The 15,330-nt window shown below is 47.9% G+C and overlaps 1 protein-coding gene across 1 annotated transcript in view; it reads right to left on the bottom strand.

The window, feature by feature from the left end:
* Window positions 1-15,330, bottom strand: part of LOC8031530 (multiple PDZ domain protein) — a 99,749-nt gene that overhangs the window by 38,624 nt on the left and 45,795 nt on the right. Inside the window, exons 18-23 of the mRNA XM_040219980.3 lie at window positions 13,976-14,163; window positions 12,119-12,411; window positions 10,843-10,947; window positions 10,716-10,775; window positions 9,622-9,807; window positions 7,435-7,519 (exon numbers count right to left, since the gene is read on the bottom strand). Coding sequence (XP_040075914.2) covers window positions 7,435-7,519; window positions 9,622-9,807; window positions 10,716-10,775; window positions 10,843-10,947; window positions 12,119-12,411; window positions 13,976-14,163 — 917 coding nt within the window. The remainder of the gene's footprint in view (window positions 1-7,434; window positions 7,520-9,621; window positions 9,808-10,715; window positions 10,776-10,842; window positions 10,948-12,118; window positions 12,412-13,975; window positions 14,164-15,330) is intronic.

Here is a 15,330-nt window from a genome sequence, read left to right as displayed (position 1 = left end):
TGAGCAAAAAATGAAAAAAAAATACAACAATATCTTAATAGGCACAAAATAATGCAAATCTTCAGAGGTTAGCTTAGCATTTAGAAGTCATTATTTGTTCGCCGACTGATCATCCTTCCCTTCTCTGAGCGACAAACAGGGTGGCACGGCAAACGCCTTCTCAACAACGCCAAGTTTTTGCAGAAAAGCATGTATCCTTGTTTCTTTAATATATATATTTTTTTTTAATTAGGTCAATGGTCTCAGGAAAATGCCACCACAGTTATCTTTAAAATCTTGGATCATTGACAAAAAAGGTCTTACTGCTTATCTCGTCACGGTTCAGGATGACGTGTCATTCGGGTCAGACAAAAGCTTCAGTATTGGTTTCCAGCTTGGGCCATACTATTTGTGTTTTTGTAATAGTGAAAGCTGTGGACCATAGAGATTGCACAAAACTAGGAAGAGGGGCAATTGAAACTTTCCTATTACATCCTTTACCGCTCCACCTCGCGCGGCCGTAAGGTAGCTTAGAACAGCATGGGATGAACACGTGCTTCGCAGCGACTACCTCCAGGAGTTTATTCCTAAGGTATCAACGTTTATCGAAGCCACACATGTGTGCAACTTTTGCCGTGGATGGATGGATGTTACCGGCGGGCGGTAGCTCGCGCCACCTATCCCAAGTCTAAAGAAGACGAATATCCGATTCCTCCCGCCCTTCTAAGCCCCTTCTCTCCCCCTAACTATCACCGTGTAGTGTGGGATATCACCAGGATGACCTTCGGAAGATCGGGCCAAAAAACTAAAAACATCACCCCCAGCCTCTTCCCCCCAGTGAGGGGAGTCGCCAATTTTCCTCTGGTCAAACCTTGCCAGCGTTACCCTTGAACCGGACCCACTGGGGCACAGGGTTCAGACTGGACCGGAGCCACGCAAGAGGAAGTCCCAATTTTCCTCTGTCCCCAGCTGCGCTAGTTAGTTGTGCACCACTAAATTCTTCCCTAGATAATTTCCACCAATCTTCTAATCACCTCTTTGTGGCTGTAATCCTCTTCTCCTCCCGGTCCTTCCATCGTCACCAGCAAAGCCTAGGGCCCCGGCCAAATCCATTACCCCTTCAGGAAAGGCAAGACGAAGCGACATACACTTCAAAACCAATTGCTCAAGTGTCTCACTCTCATTATGGCAGGCAGCACATAATCTGTCTTTTGAAGTTTAGCCCTGGATGGATTAGTGTTGTCAATGGCAATGGCACTAACACCAAATCCAGCTAAAAAAATATTAATCGATATAAGCGCGAATATTATTTATTTATTTTTCGTAGGAAACACTGCAAAATTAAGCTCTCAATTTCGTAGAGTTCAGAATTTAAACAAAAATAAACTCCTATAAACTCTAAATTTTCAACAAAAAAAATGAACTCCAAAAAACACCCTCAGAATTTGACGAAAAAATAAACTCTGAAAACACGGAAGCCTTTTTATTATGCACGAAGGCCACACACCTGCACCAGGAGATTTTCGTGTTTGTTCCCCAAGGATTCCGAGCATTCGTTGCAAAATACTGATAAAAATATTCCCACTGCGGGAAGAACATAGGAGTCACGATGACAGATAATTGCTAAAGAAACAAACATCAGAGATAGACTGTATTCAACCTGCAAGTACGGAAGATTTTTCATATACAGCAGATGAGGAGTGCACAAACCACTGCAGCCAACGCCAGTGACTAAAACGAGAGCTACCCAATCAAAATGCGAGATGTTCTATCTTCACTTGGACTGTACCTCGATAACCTCGACGCAAGACCCAAGAGCTTGCACACGCATTTTAGATTGTTCCCGATGCACCATTAGAGGTCCATCAGAAAACTCCAGAGACAACATTAGGTGTAGATACGCACAACGAGTGATGACCCTAGCCTGACAACAAAACAGTCTATAAATGTTGCACAACCTCTAGTGACGCTTGGTGCTAGGTATCAGCACCAAGCATGATTTTTCGCTGCTGGTACCTAAAACACACCTCATACGGGGAGTACACAGATAATCTCATGGCAGTGCGAGATGCCTCCTGTAGTATGAAAAGAAACCGTAATAGCTGAAATGCCAAACTGCACAGTGGAGCTCTTCACATTAGACGAAAGTGTTATTCAGGCGGGTCGCCATAACTGGCCCATCATATTCACTTGTGCACACTCGTGCACAAGTACTTGCAGAGTGAATCCTTCACCAGGTATACACCAGTACGTAGCTAAACCAAACACGCCTACTGCAATGATTAACGGATGTGACCGAATTAATAACAATGCGAATTGCTGGCTTCCTCGGTTTTCCCCAGAAAATTGAAAGGCTGTTAAATGTTGAATGTGGCAAAAAAATGAATTTACGACTAGGCTGTCAAGCAAAAATGTGACAAATAAGCCCATGTGTTGCTTCTGTGCCAATTGTGTTGTGAGCTGGAGATACATTGATGCAAAAATATTGAGTGACAATTTAAATAAAAATTTGTCCTCAAAAAAGAGGGCAGTAGAGGCAGCTAAAAGAAAAGCAGCCGACTGGGCTAAACTGTCGTTTAAAATAGGAAATCTCCACACAAGCTTAAACGTTTCGGGTTCTGCAAGGTCCAGAATCTTGGACGACAAACGGTTCAACAAACAGAGGTGGTAAAAGACGGAAAGGGGTGGCCTCACAGATGAGCCACAAAGCCTTTCGTACAAAAAGAAAAAAAAATAAAGCAAAAAGAAACAAGAGCTTGGTGCCTTTCAGTGCAGTGCTTTTCAACCACCTAGACCAACAAACAGAGGCCAGCAGGGCAGGCCATAAAGGTCAGTCCGGAGCAATGAACAGCCCCTTCCCTCCAAAGACTTGGCTAAGAATGAGCTGCGTTTGCTTGGTTGGGCAAGGCTTTTTGTGGACCCGTGCCAGCAGAGTCCTCGCCCCCCCGATCCCCGAGCTGGAAGGCTCCCGCTTGATGCCTTCGTTCCAGAGCCCAAGCTGCCCGTTTTAATCAAAAATATTGGTGCTGGGCTCTATCCACGAGCTACTGCATAAACGGAAGCTGTTCGGATGTAGAAACTAACACATAGTCTATGGTTTAATGCGATTAAAGTTTGTAAGCTTTCAATACTGAATTACAGCCCATACCTGCACATGCCTAAACGTTAAAACATTCTCGGAAAAAAAACAAAAAAAAACATGTTTTTGAGACAAGAGATGGATATAGTGCTCCACACGCATTGAAGAAAATTAAAATCGTACTTCCTTCACGTTACCCAAAGCAGCAGGAGAGATAGCGATAGAAAAGGACATTTATTCAAAGGCTGGCAGCGCCAGCAGATTATTTTTTTATTTTTCTAAGAGTGTATGTTTTGGGAAGGGCTTATCTGTTGGACCTTGTCCAACCAAAAGCACTTCTAACTCCCATTAAATGAAAAAAAAAAAAAAAAAATTCCAACTCGCAGACGCGAGTTCCGAATTGTTTCGTCGGGCGCTATATATATATACTATATACATATATTCATTCCTCTTGGCAGACACAAAACGAATGGCTCGTGAGGTATAATTTGCGTTTAAGCAAAGATAAAAGAAAAATTGAAGCGATGAAAGAGCGCACTATCGCTTCGCCGTTTCACATAGGAGGAAATAAATACAAACGAATTGGAAGAAGAAAAAAAAAAAGGAAAAGACTCGGAGGGCGGCAAATTTATCAAGGGGCCCAAAACAAAAACAGCAACAACAAAAAATCGAAATCTAATTTCATGAGGTGGAAGGGCTCTTCGCAGCTCGAGGTCTGTGTTGATTTCATCGAGTAATCTCTCTCTCGTCCACCCTTTTCTTTTTCTGTCAGTGTTTGTCCGTAGGCGCGCGTAAGAGGCGTTCTTGGGCCTAAGTTGTGGCGCTGGCGTGTCAGCAGTTCTTTCCTCTTCAATTCGGTCGATACATAAGAACGCCTGCCACTCGGCCGCCCCCGCCGAGCTCGATTTGTGAGCGGCACGCGACCCGACTCCTCCGCGCGCTGCATGCACGCACGGCCCTCAAATAGGCCCGTCCTACGGCGGTAAATAACCGATAGGGACCGATAAAAACGTTCACGTCGAGCACGCGCCGCGCGAGCGAAAGTGAACTCCCGGAGAACCGAGATAACCACATATATAAAAACGTCAAAAAGGGTCGAAGGCGCACAGAGGAGCGGCACGCTTCGTTGCAGACGGATCCGTCGTCTGCGAAAATCACCGCAGCGGCCGAAAATGAAACAAAAAAAAGAAAAAAAAAAAAGGCTAGATCGCCTTTCGTAAGTGATCAATAATAAAGGGACGAAGGGATCGACGCACACTCGATCGGTTCTCCGGGAAAACAATACCAGTGAAATATAATGAAATATAAATTTCGGACGAAAAAGAATCTGCGAAGGCGCGTCCGCCGTCTGTTGCGTTTCATCGTCTCCGTTCATCCGGCAACGACGGCGGATGATCGCTCGCTCACCTAGGGAAGGATCGACGGGTTTGTCCGTATCCATGGGGCGGTCCCCGGAGCGGCTACGCCAGCAGCCAGCTCGGGACAACGCTGCGCTGGGCACACACCGACGACCCGAACGACGACCGCGTCGTCGTCGTCGGCAGGATCCCCGTGCAGCCCCCTCCAGCAGCACCGCGCCAGCCGTGGCCACGGCGAGCCGGCAGCGCCGACACCGTCATCGCAACGCCGCGCGACACCGCCAGCACCGCGTCGTCGTCGGGAGACCGCCGCACCACGCACGCACACGCACCCGCGGCGAGCACGCACACGGGAAAGAAACACAAAAACGGGAAGGAAGAGGACACCCAGGGATAACAAAAACAAAAAAACGGATCAAAGAAAAAAAGACGGGACCGCCGAGAGATAATAATGCCCGCTGCCGCCGGTGCGCCCACTGCAGACTCCCAGAGCGCTGGATAGCGGAGATTTCCAGATAGAAAAGGGGGGTTAAAAAAAAAAAAAAAAAAAAAAGACAGTCGAGTGTTCGCGACCGTGGTCAGGACCCGGGCCCCAGAGCCCGCGCGGAGGACAGAGGGCGACACTGGCCGCTGCGCTAGTGGGGCACACTCTACGCTGCGCCGCTGCCCCAGTTTGGGCCAGCAAGCAGCACCGCGCGGCCGCTGCGGTGAGCGGCAAATGGCAAAGGCCACAAAGGCTACCGCCATAGTGCCTCGATGTCGTCGCGGTACGGCGCGCAAACGGATCTCCACGTCTCCGTAGGTGACGCTACGGTCGGCTACGATGAAGGGCGCGCTCTGACCTCTATGGCTCTGACCGACTCATTTCTCTTTCACTCCTACTTTTGGTTGTTTCAAGTTTTTTCGCGCCCAGTCTCGGGTGTTTTAACAAGGGTAAACTTACACCAGCTCACCTGCGCCTTCACTGCGTTTATTTTTTACGAGTCGTTGCGCTATAAGTCGGTGTCGCGATCGAGCACAGCGCCAAAAGGAGCCTCGCGGATTTACTTGGCAAGCACGACCAGTTCCGCGCAGCATGTGTGGAAGCCCTACCAGCAAAACCTGAGCGCTATGCCGGTCGCTGGGCTTCTCGCGTATGTTGGCTATTCGGGATGATCGATTAATTATTTATCGCTGATTTAGGCCTCCTACTATGCGCATCAAATTTGAAAGACAAGAGCACAAACGGGATCGTTAGAATACATTCCAAGCCCAAATTCCTAAATTTCGTGTTATTTTATTTTCCTAAAATTAGAGTGTAGGTCTTGCAAAATTTAAAACGACTCTGAATCCAGAGGGATGAGCAAAATAAATACCGATATTTAAAAATAAAAATACCACGAAATTGACCAGCCAAAGGCTGTTATAAACCAGGGCTCGAAAACACCAAAAACAAAATTTGAGGCTAGATGCATCCAATGCAGTAATGGGCTCGAATATTGTTCAAAACATACAGACTAAATTTACACAAGATTGTTATTGTCTAGTCAAAAATTATCAAATTTTCATAAAATTTGGCTTCATTACCCCAGTCATGAAAATATAAAATTTGATGCAATTTGATAACTTGATCACATGAGCAAATGATGTTTTAGCGAACAGTGCCTTTTGAGCGAATAACAAGGGCATGGTGTTCCTCCCTCCCTCCCTCCCTCTCCCCCCCCCCCCCCCCCCCCTCTCTCTCTCCTCTCTCTCTCTCTCTCTCTCTCTCTCTCTCTCTCTCTCTCCCCCCCCCCCTTCTGTTTAAGCCGCTTCGCGGTGGCAGTCTGCGGCTGCTCATTACAAAAATATTAACACACTTGGCCCACCTGCAAACGCCGCTTCGCAGCGGCCGACCATTCGCAAAAGTGTCATTCGATGAAAAGTCGACGTTTGCTAAAACGTTCGGCCAAGTGAGTGCCACCCCTTTCACTGCACTCCCATTCCTTGAAGTAGCATATATCCCAGCTAAAAATTCCTATTAAATCCAATTGGAATTCCAACCGGGCCTTAACTGGAACCAATAGGTTTTAGTGGGTTCCAACTGGAAGCACACTGGCCAATGGGTCTCACCAATCGGAGCTATTTTTCCAGTTGGAACCTGAATGGGTTCCAAATGGTTCCCGTAGGTTCCCATTGGCAGTGACCAATTGGTTGTCCAAAAACCCAATTGGTACCAGTACTAATAAGAAAATTCCAACTGGAACTTAATGGGAATTTTCAACTGGGATTAGTTTCTGCCTTTTAGTATTTTACGTACAAGTATTTTTTATTTTTTTCACATTAGCTGCGTTCGATTTGCTTGCCCCTCCTGCACCGGTGCAGAGAAGTGTAGGGCGGTGTACTTCCTGCACTCACACTATAATTTTCTGAACCGGTGCAGGAGGTGAAAATAAATCGAATGCGGCTACTATGTCCCAATGGATGTAGCAGTCCAAGAGGTGCACCCTTCCATTTGAAAGAAGGCTGCACCTCAAAAGTTCAAAAATAAAATAGATAAACATGTGGCAGCTTCTCGACTCTCCTTCTATTTTTAACTTTTGAAGGATCATCCCGATACCTACAAAATTGGAACATGGCATGAGCCATCCCCTAGTGCCAGCAGGAGAGTATACAAGAAAATCTTATTCATACTGTAGGCTCTGGCTAAAGAAACCCCCTCCCCTCCTTTCCCCTCCCCTCCCCTCTCCTCTCCTCTCCTCTCCTCTCCTCTCCTCTCCTCTCCTCTCCTCTCGTCCCGTCCCGTCCCGTCCCGTCCCGTCCCGTCCCGTCCCGTCCCGTCCCGTCCCGTCCCGTCCTGTCCCGTCCCGTCCCGTCCCGTCCCCTCTCCTCTCCTCTCCAGACTGAGGAGGCAAATACACAGTTAACCCATTAAGATGACTTACCCTATCTACTCTTTCACGCAAATTCCCTAACCAATATAAAAAAAAAAAAAAAGTGGTAGTAGGCTGTCTGAACAGTGCAGCCTGGCCAGTGCCCCCCGGTACCCAAAACACTTACTCGTCGTGTATCCAAAAATGTCCTCTTCCTCGTCCTCGTCTTCAAGCTCCTCCCTATGGATGCTGCCAGCGCTGTCCATATCAATCTGCACACAAAATGTTTAGCAGGATTCCGTACCACATCATTAGAATAGAGCATGCCAAACAACGAAACAAAACATTTAAGAAGACACAAAGAAGGCTTACAAATGGGAAAGAAAAAACAGGTAGGACCGTAACAGACAGCATTTTTGTAAGTGTGGTTTTAACCCTTCCGTGTTCCAGTGTCGTCCAAAGTGAAGCAAAACTTCCGACATCCGCCGTCCATCTGTTACACTAGACGCTGGCACATTGTGTCCCCGACAGGGTTTAGACAGTCACGTTTCGAGGGTTGACAGCCGTGACAATTGAATGCAATGTCCCATTTTTGAGGGAAAACACATACCGTAAAAAAACCGGGCAAGCGCTCACTAAAATTCACAGATAATCGCGGAAAAATCGGGGATGCGCACTTGTCCGGTCATCAACTTTAGATATAAATGTACTGTGCGTATTTTCTCAGATCTTACGAATTTGGGAATGGGCGCTTAGCGTGGAATGGGCGGATGCGCGGTATTCTACGGTAGGTATAGTTGCCGACGACGGGTGAAGGCAGGAAAAGAGACGTGTTACAGACATCATTTTCTAAAACGAATGCAAAAATCGTACGAGGCAAGACTTCTCGTCACTTGCACGCACGTTTGATCCAAATAAAAAGACTCCATTCTGGAATGGCAAAGGCAAGACCGGAGCCCCGAGCGAGTCAGAGACTGGTCTGTGGAGGCTGTGGCCCCCCCACGACCCAATAAGGACGCCGAAGCAAGACACTTGATAGAACTCCATGGTCGAGGCCAGCGGGGCCTCGTTACCGCCACAGCAACAGGGCCCTCCATGACAAAAAGTAGTTCTAGGCTCCTTTTTCTTTTAACAGCAATTGAACTCGTGCAATTCCGTTTATAACGAAAAGATACGAAGAATAAAGAATAAATAATCACAAATTTATGAGTTTCAATTACTTTATTTAAACCAATCAAGTGATGCAACATCCATATTCGCTCGATTATTTTCGCCTTGTAGCACCGTAGACGTTGGCGATCGGGATTTTGTTTTGGAAGGGGGGGGGGGCCGCCCATGATAAAATGCTGGATGAGGGGGAGGGGGGAGAGGAGGGTCCCAGCAAAATGGAAGATTTCGGGGGGGGGGGGAGGGGGGGGGGAGGCGCCCATGCCCCGCCCCCCTGGCTACGTGCCTGCCGAGCATTTGTTTCGCGCTGGTGTGCGGGTACCCGAGCGAGCTTCCAAACCATTTATTTGACACGATGAAAGAGCTTGGAATCAAGTTGGGAACAAATTCTACAGTCGAGAGAGTGAACCCCTGCCTGCTGCTGGCGTCATTTTTCCACTGTTGCCAGTAGAGACTAAGTTTGAAAAATAAAATGAGGATCAAAATTGTAAATTCAATAACTTTCCAAAAAAGTATCATTTTGACCTAATATTAGCGATACTCTTTGAGCAATGTTTGTTGGTGTGTTTTGCAAATTTTCAGGTGGGGACCACGAAGAAAATGTCGGAGTTTAAGAAACGCAGAGTAGTCCAGAGCGCCTCATTCTTGGTCTGCAGCCAATCAAAGTGCGGCATCAGTCGACAAGAACACCAAAAAGCCCATCAAAAAGCAAGTAGGCCAACGGCTTCTGTGTTTTGCCAGCTTATTTTTGAGAAAAATCGAAGTGTGTTTTCCGAGTTTATCTTTCACCTCGAATTCCGATTTTTTCTGAACTTTCGTTTATTGCCCACCAAACTTCTAAGTTTCTTGGATGTTTTGAGTCGTCGGCCTTGTTAGGGAACGGCAGGCAGAACATTTAATAAAGCAGAATCTTCATAGACAGAACAATAAGAGCCTTGAACAATTACTAAGTTGAACAGCTACAAAGGCCAAAAATGTTTTGTTGTAGTGCAGTCACCCTCTTACAGTAGACAGGGTTCCAAATAAATTCCTTTTTAACACTTACGAGCAAAAGTGTACAAAAAAAATGAATAGCAAAATTTGTCTTAGGAATGCAGAAGATAGAAACCAGCGGTTTTTCAGATAAATCCTAATTGAGGAAAAGTTTAGCAATGAGTGTTTTTGAATTTTATATGGGTCTCTCAATGAAGAAGTTCACTGGGCGTACCTCCATGCCTTGCGAAGTGAGGACCTTCTTAACGGGCTCTGGGGCCTGGTCAAAGCCCTCCTGGCTGCACTGGCTGGCGCTGCGGCTGAGCTGCGAGCTCACGCTCAGCCTCGACTCCCGGGAGAGTGACTTGGTGATCGCCAGCGGGCTGCGCTGGGGGCTGACTGTCGTGGCATCCAACGAAGGCTGTGCGCACAGAACAACTCAATGAGCCAAACGGTGAATAGGACATCCCGCAGCATTTGCTAATCTGGCGTCCAGTTACCTAAATCGCCTTCTAAAAGTGTAACGCGGTAGTTCCAGAATCAATTCTTCACTACTACACAATGCTCAATTTGAAATGTGTCAATAAACAAGAAATACTTTTTCAATGACTCGATATGAGTGTTTTCGCACATCTGTATTCAATCAAAATTAACTTCCTTAGTAGTGCCTGCTGCACTTTTGTCAGTACATTTTTCAAGCATTAAATTTTCATACTATTTCCCCTTGTCTTCGTTTGCATCCAAGCTGTCATTACTATCATTATTTTGTTTTACGCAGTGCCAAAGTGCAGAGGGAGGTGGGTGCAAAGCGCCCCGCAGTCCAGGAGGGGCTTGGGATGTAACTCCTATCCGAGGAGAGTAACTCCAATTAAAAAAATTATAGAGCCCTTCCACTTCGCCGTGAAGATGGAGGACCAGTGAAGCTGTTAACTTTACAACGTCTAGGACGATGCCTAAAGGATGCCGTCTAAGACAACCTCAAGGATGACTTCTAGGACGACCTCGAGGACAATACCTAGAGATCAGGACCTCACTATCTAATAATGCCAAGGAAGGCTGACCCATGCTGGTTGCCCCCTATTTTTATTTTTATTTTTTCATACTGGCCACGACCAATGGGGAGTTTTCTGTTGACATGTGAGGATGCATTTTTGCCCAGACCCAAGTCCATAACAGCTTCGCTGTAAAAGCCTTCAACTTCTTGGCGACAAATCCTAACCCAGCTCAGTCACAGTAAAAGGCAGAGCGAGATGATCACAAGAACAGTCGGCACGCTTTCTACGAACGACTGGTAGCCTCCCCTGCATGCAGGAGGGCAAAGGCACTCACCTGTGGGGACAGCAGACGTGGGGCGGGTTCGGGGATAGTTTCTTCCACGCTGTCCCTGGGCTGAATGGAGGAACCAAGGACTCCTTTTAGAGGCAATTACAGGCAGACGACGGTGGAGGGGACTCACTGTGGGCAGCAGAGACTGCAGGCGAAACTTGACATGCGTTCCCGCATTTCGGATCACTTCAACTGCTCGATCGTGCGTGGCATTTCGGAGGTCGGTGCCGTCTACCTGCGCCAACGCACCGCAGCTCATGGAGCAATCGCTCACGAAACTTGCATCAACTCTACTTTGGACAGCTGGCGGGCCAACCGAGTAAGCTAGGAATGGAACCTACAAATCAGTCACTAGGTTGGAATGAAAACCTGAAATCTATTACGTAAATTAACGAAACTTTCGTGAGATTTCGGCCCATAATGTCATAGATTTCTCGGCAATCTTTAGAATATGGACCGACTACATTTTCCAGTCCTCGGGTTATTAATATACTTATCGTACCACACTTTAAATAATTTCTTATTATTATTCGGTCTAGCGCACATCTGCATCATTAAGCTTCGCAAATGTCCCACTCGAGTTCCTTCTAGTCTTAGACATCGGCGACGGCAGTTTGGTACAAATTACTTAAAAAATGGGAAAATATGTGCCCATCGACTCAATCCCCCTTTTGGTAACTTGAGTGATTTGCACTCGTCGGTGTCATTTCGGCATAGAAAAGGTGACGCACATCGGCAGAGAATCCTAAAATTGCTCGAATTCTTTTCCATTTGGTCGACACGACTGTGTAAAAAAAAGACAGATTCCGAAAGACCCGGTGGAATTGGAAACCGAGGTCAACTTCCCTGCCACTCAACCCGACAAGCGTTCGGAAGAGCGAGGCGGCCGTTGCTACGACCGACGTACAATGTCACATCCAAACACCCGCCACATCCTCCAATTGCGGCCAAGCGTCGCGACGTTGATCCTCCGCGCGAAAAGCAGATCGCCAACAACCGAGTTGTCGCAATCTCTTACGGCGAAAAGACACACTGGCACGACCTACGAGGTGTCCGCAAAGGTTTTGCGCTATTTGCAAGATCAAAATTAACCACTACAGTGCAATCCACTTATAACGATACCACATATAACGATATACCGCTTATAACGATCAGTTCATAAAGTTTCTAGACTAAAAATGACCAGTTTCTAGTCCAGATACAACAATAATCGGTTATAACGACTGCAACTTTGGGTTTTCTCATTATTGTTATAAGTGGATTGCACTGTAGTTACGAGGTCGTTTATAACAGTGTGGTTTGGTCTAGAGCGATCACTTAAGGCGGTCATAAGCGGTGACAAGCGTGTGAATCGGCCGCAACTCGCTCAGCGCACGCCGCTTTGTTCGGGCGGAGCGGGGTCTCACCTCAAGGATGCGGTCTCCTCTGCCGAAGGCCCCCAGGCGCCCCGCGGGGCTGTCCGGCAACACGTTCTTGACGAAGATGCCCGCGACCCCCCCTTCCCGGTCCGAGTGACGAAACAGGTCCACGTGGCCCCCCACGATGCTGATGCCCAGGCTGCGCTGCTGGGGCTCCCGCACCAGGGACACCTCCCGCTCGGGGCCCCACTGCTGGGACGGAGACAGCAGCGGGGACGGGCTGCGGCCCCCCAACAACGGCAGCGGGGACCCCCCGGGGCTCGGGGACGGTGTCCGAGGCTCTGAAACCACCGCCTCCCTCCATCACTCTACCCGTCCGTGGGTTTCGACATTCCTTTCCTCGGGCAATTCCGAGGCGAAATAATTCAACCGGCGACATTGTGACTCGATATCGTAGACGCCGTCGAGTTACGTTTTAGACAGTTTTTCCCTCAGTGCACTGTCGTTCTTTTGTATTTTTGATAGTGTGCCAGCTCGAGTGGAGCTGGTAGAATTTAGAAATAAATAAGCGAAAAACGTACCAATGTGCGTCAGTCGATCGACCCGACGGGTGGCAACAAAACGAAGGCCGAAGGCTCGAGCGGACGCAAGACATTTTTCTCGTTTATTCGACGGGTTTTTGGAGGTGTTTGCGCCGTCTGCGCAGTACCAGCTGCAGAAACGTTTTGGCAGCAAAGCGTAAAAAAGAGGTCGAGAACTAGTTAGTATTTGCTATACGTGATATGGTTTAAATGGCGCAAGAAAACACGGACGAAGAAACGAGCAACCCAGGACGAGAGCTTCGTCGCTTGTCCCGTGTCGGCATATTGGTATTGTGGATACGAAGATGCCTTTTCCTGCCATTGGAGAGTAACAGTATACATTTTGACCGCCAGTATATGGGAAGTTGTGGAGAGGCCGTTAGTAAAAAGTGAAAGCCGTTTACAACTCCCTGTAACGCCGAATTAGAGTGCAGCTCTTGAGTAGTAGGAGGAGGGAAGGGTACTGAGGGGGGGGGGGGTCATGTGACCTTGGGGGGGTCACATGATTTCGGGGGGGGGGGGGGGGGGGGGTCACGTGACCTTGGGGGAGTCACATGATTTCGGCGGGGGGAGGGGGGGGGGGGGAATCTAGCGGAAAAATTTTTCCGCTACATTTAGCGGGGAAATTTTTCCGCTAAGCGGGGAAATTTTCCCGCTAGATCTAGCGGGGAAATTTTTCCGCTACATTTAGCGGGGAAATTTTTCCGTTAGATCTAGCGGGGAAATTTTTCCGCTAGATCTAGCAGGGAAATTTTTCCGCTACATTTAGCGGGGAAATTTTTCCGCTAGATTTAGCGGGGAAATTTACCCATAACGCACCACATGGTTACGCCGGCGGCGCCACCGCTCAGGCCGGAAAGGGGCGCCTAAGAGCTGTGCTCTAAAAGGTGCTCCCAAAGCCGGTTGCGGGGTGTGCATAACTGTGCGAATGAAAGTAACAAATGAGTGGCTCTCAAAGCTTCTGTCAGTTCCCAGAGATTCCCTGAAATAATGTTGAGGGCTCCCCGCCCCTAAAGTAGGCTGTCTTTACAAAGCCCACAGACGTAGAGCTATGTACCAAACAATATTGTTTGGCACATAGCTCCCCAAGATTAATCCTCAAGATGGTTTTATCCGAATCGGGAAATGCCGAAAAATTCTGAATTAGCACTGTCCTCTATTGAGAAAAACCCACGAGGAGAACATCTCTACCTTCAGATCAGAGCCTCTGGCAACCATTTCTTGGAGTTATTTTCCTTCCTTCCCTTGTCGGGACGTTTTCCAAGTCTCACCTGCCCAGGACATGGGCACCGTCGCCGGGACCGAGAATACGGAGGTTCCTCACCCTGAGAAGTTGGGGACTGCACGTGGTGCAAGGTGGCGGCACCCGGCATCTCTTCGCCCGTCGTGGAGTGCCTCCGCGAGGGCGGAAGACCCAAGGACGAGACGCCTGCAATGGTGGGCGGAACGAGCAGCGACGTTCTCCGCGGCGCTGCCGCGGTCGTCGTCGCAACGTTGCGGCCGCTTTCGGTCCTGCAAAAAAATACAAAAATGAGGCGGGCTCACTAACGGGATTAGAAGAGATTAGCCAGAAGCCCGGCAAGCGATGTCTCAAACTCGCCGGGCGCTTTGGAGGCTCCGGTCCTTCTGCCAAGCATGAACCGTGTCCCCGAGGAACTGGAAACTCGACTACAGTTTACGATTTTTGGGACAAGCGGTATACTGAAAAACTTTGCCGAGGACCACCCAAATGCACCAAAAAAGTTAAATTTTTGTTTTAGCATTAGGACGCGAAAGAATCAACATTTGTTGGTTATTTGTTAGTGTGCGGTCGATTTTGGTTACTACTTTGTACGGAACACCCGTATAACTATCGGCAAAGTACTGCCAGTTGTATTGTTGAGCTACAAAAAAGATAGCTGTTCCCTCTAGTGCCACAATGAAAAAGGTACCTCTATGTATTCCATTAATTCTTTATACTTCGATCTGATAGCTTAATTACAGGTGACAAATGCAGATATGGCACACGTATGGCTTTGCAAGCATGGCAGTATCCATTGGCGCACTATGGCCTATGTTGCTGCTGCGCCAGAAAACTTCAAATTCATTCATTCATGGCAGTATCCTGCCGCTTCATGGAATCCATGCAACGAAACTACTTCAATCCGCAGCCAACTGCGGGCTTCGTACCATCACAGATCCAAGTTTTACAACCGCAAGCAGAGCGGGAAACTGCGTTATGCCGATGACTTACAAAGTTGACAATGCCCGCTTTCTCTGATGCGGCTTCCTTAGTACTGCCCTTATAGCGATGACCTCCGTGCTTAATTATAGTCACTTCGTGACATTAACATTTGTTAAAGGGGCCATGAAATTATTTTTTAACTTCTTCCTTAGCTTTCCTCCTCAACTCATAAATTGTGCAGAGTTTCCAGAGTACACCGCTAGCGGTTCAAGAGGAGGGAAAGGACGAACTCCCTTTTGCTCGGACCCTCGTTCGTGTACCCAGACATCGCCATTCTCCCCCTAGAAAATTACCCTGTCTCTCAATATTCGGACAAAAAGTTGCTACCGCAGTACTGCCCGAGCAACTATCCTCCATTCACCCCTATCCTGATACTGTTGTGGAACCTATGTGCCCTGGTTGGGCCAGCCACACTTCTACCCTTTACCACGTGATCACAATCCCTCGCACATACC

The sequence above is a fragment of the Ixodes scapularis genome, unplaced genomic scaffold, assembly GCF_016920785.2.
Source record: "Ixodes scapularis isolate PalLabHiFi unplaced genomic scaffold, ASM1692078v2 PGA_scaffold12__126_contigs__length_90152505, whole genome shotgun sequence".
Lineage (NCBI taxonomy): Eukaryota > Metazoa > Arthropoda > Arachnida > Ixodida > Ixodidae > Ixodes > Ixodes scapularis.
The sequence above is the reverse complement of the archived record's forward strand: the minus strand, read 5'-3'. Positions and strand labels throughout refer to the sequence as shown.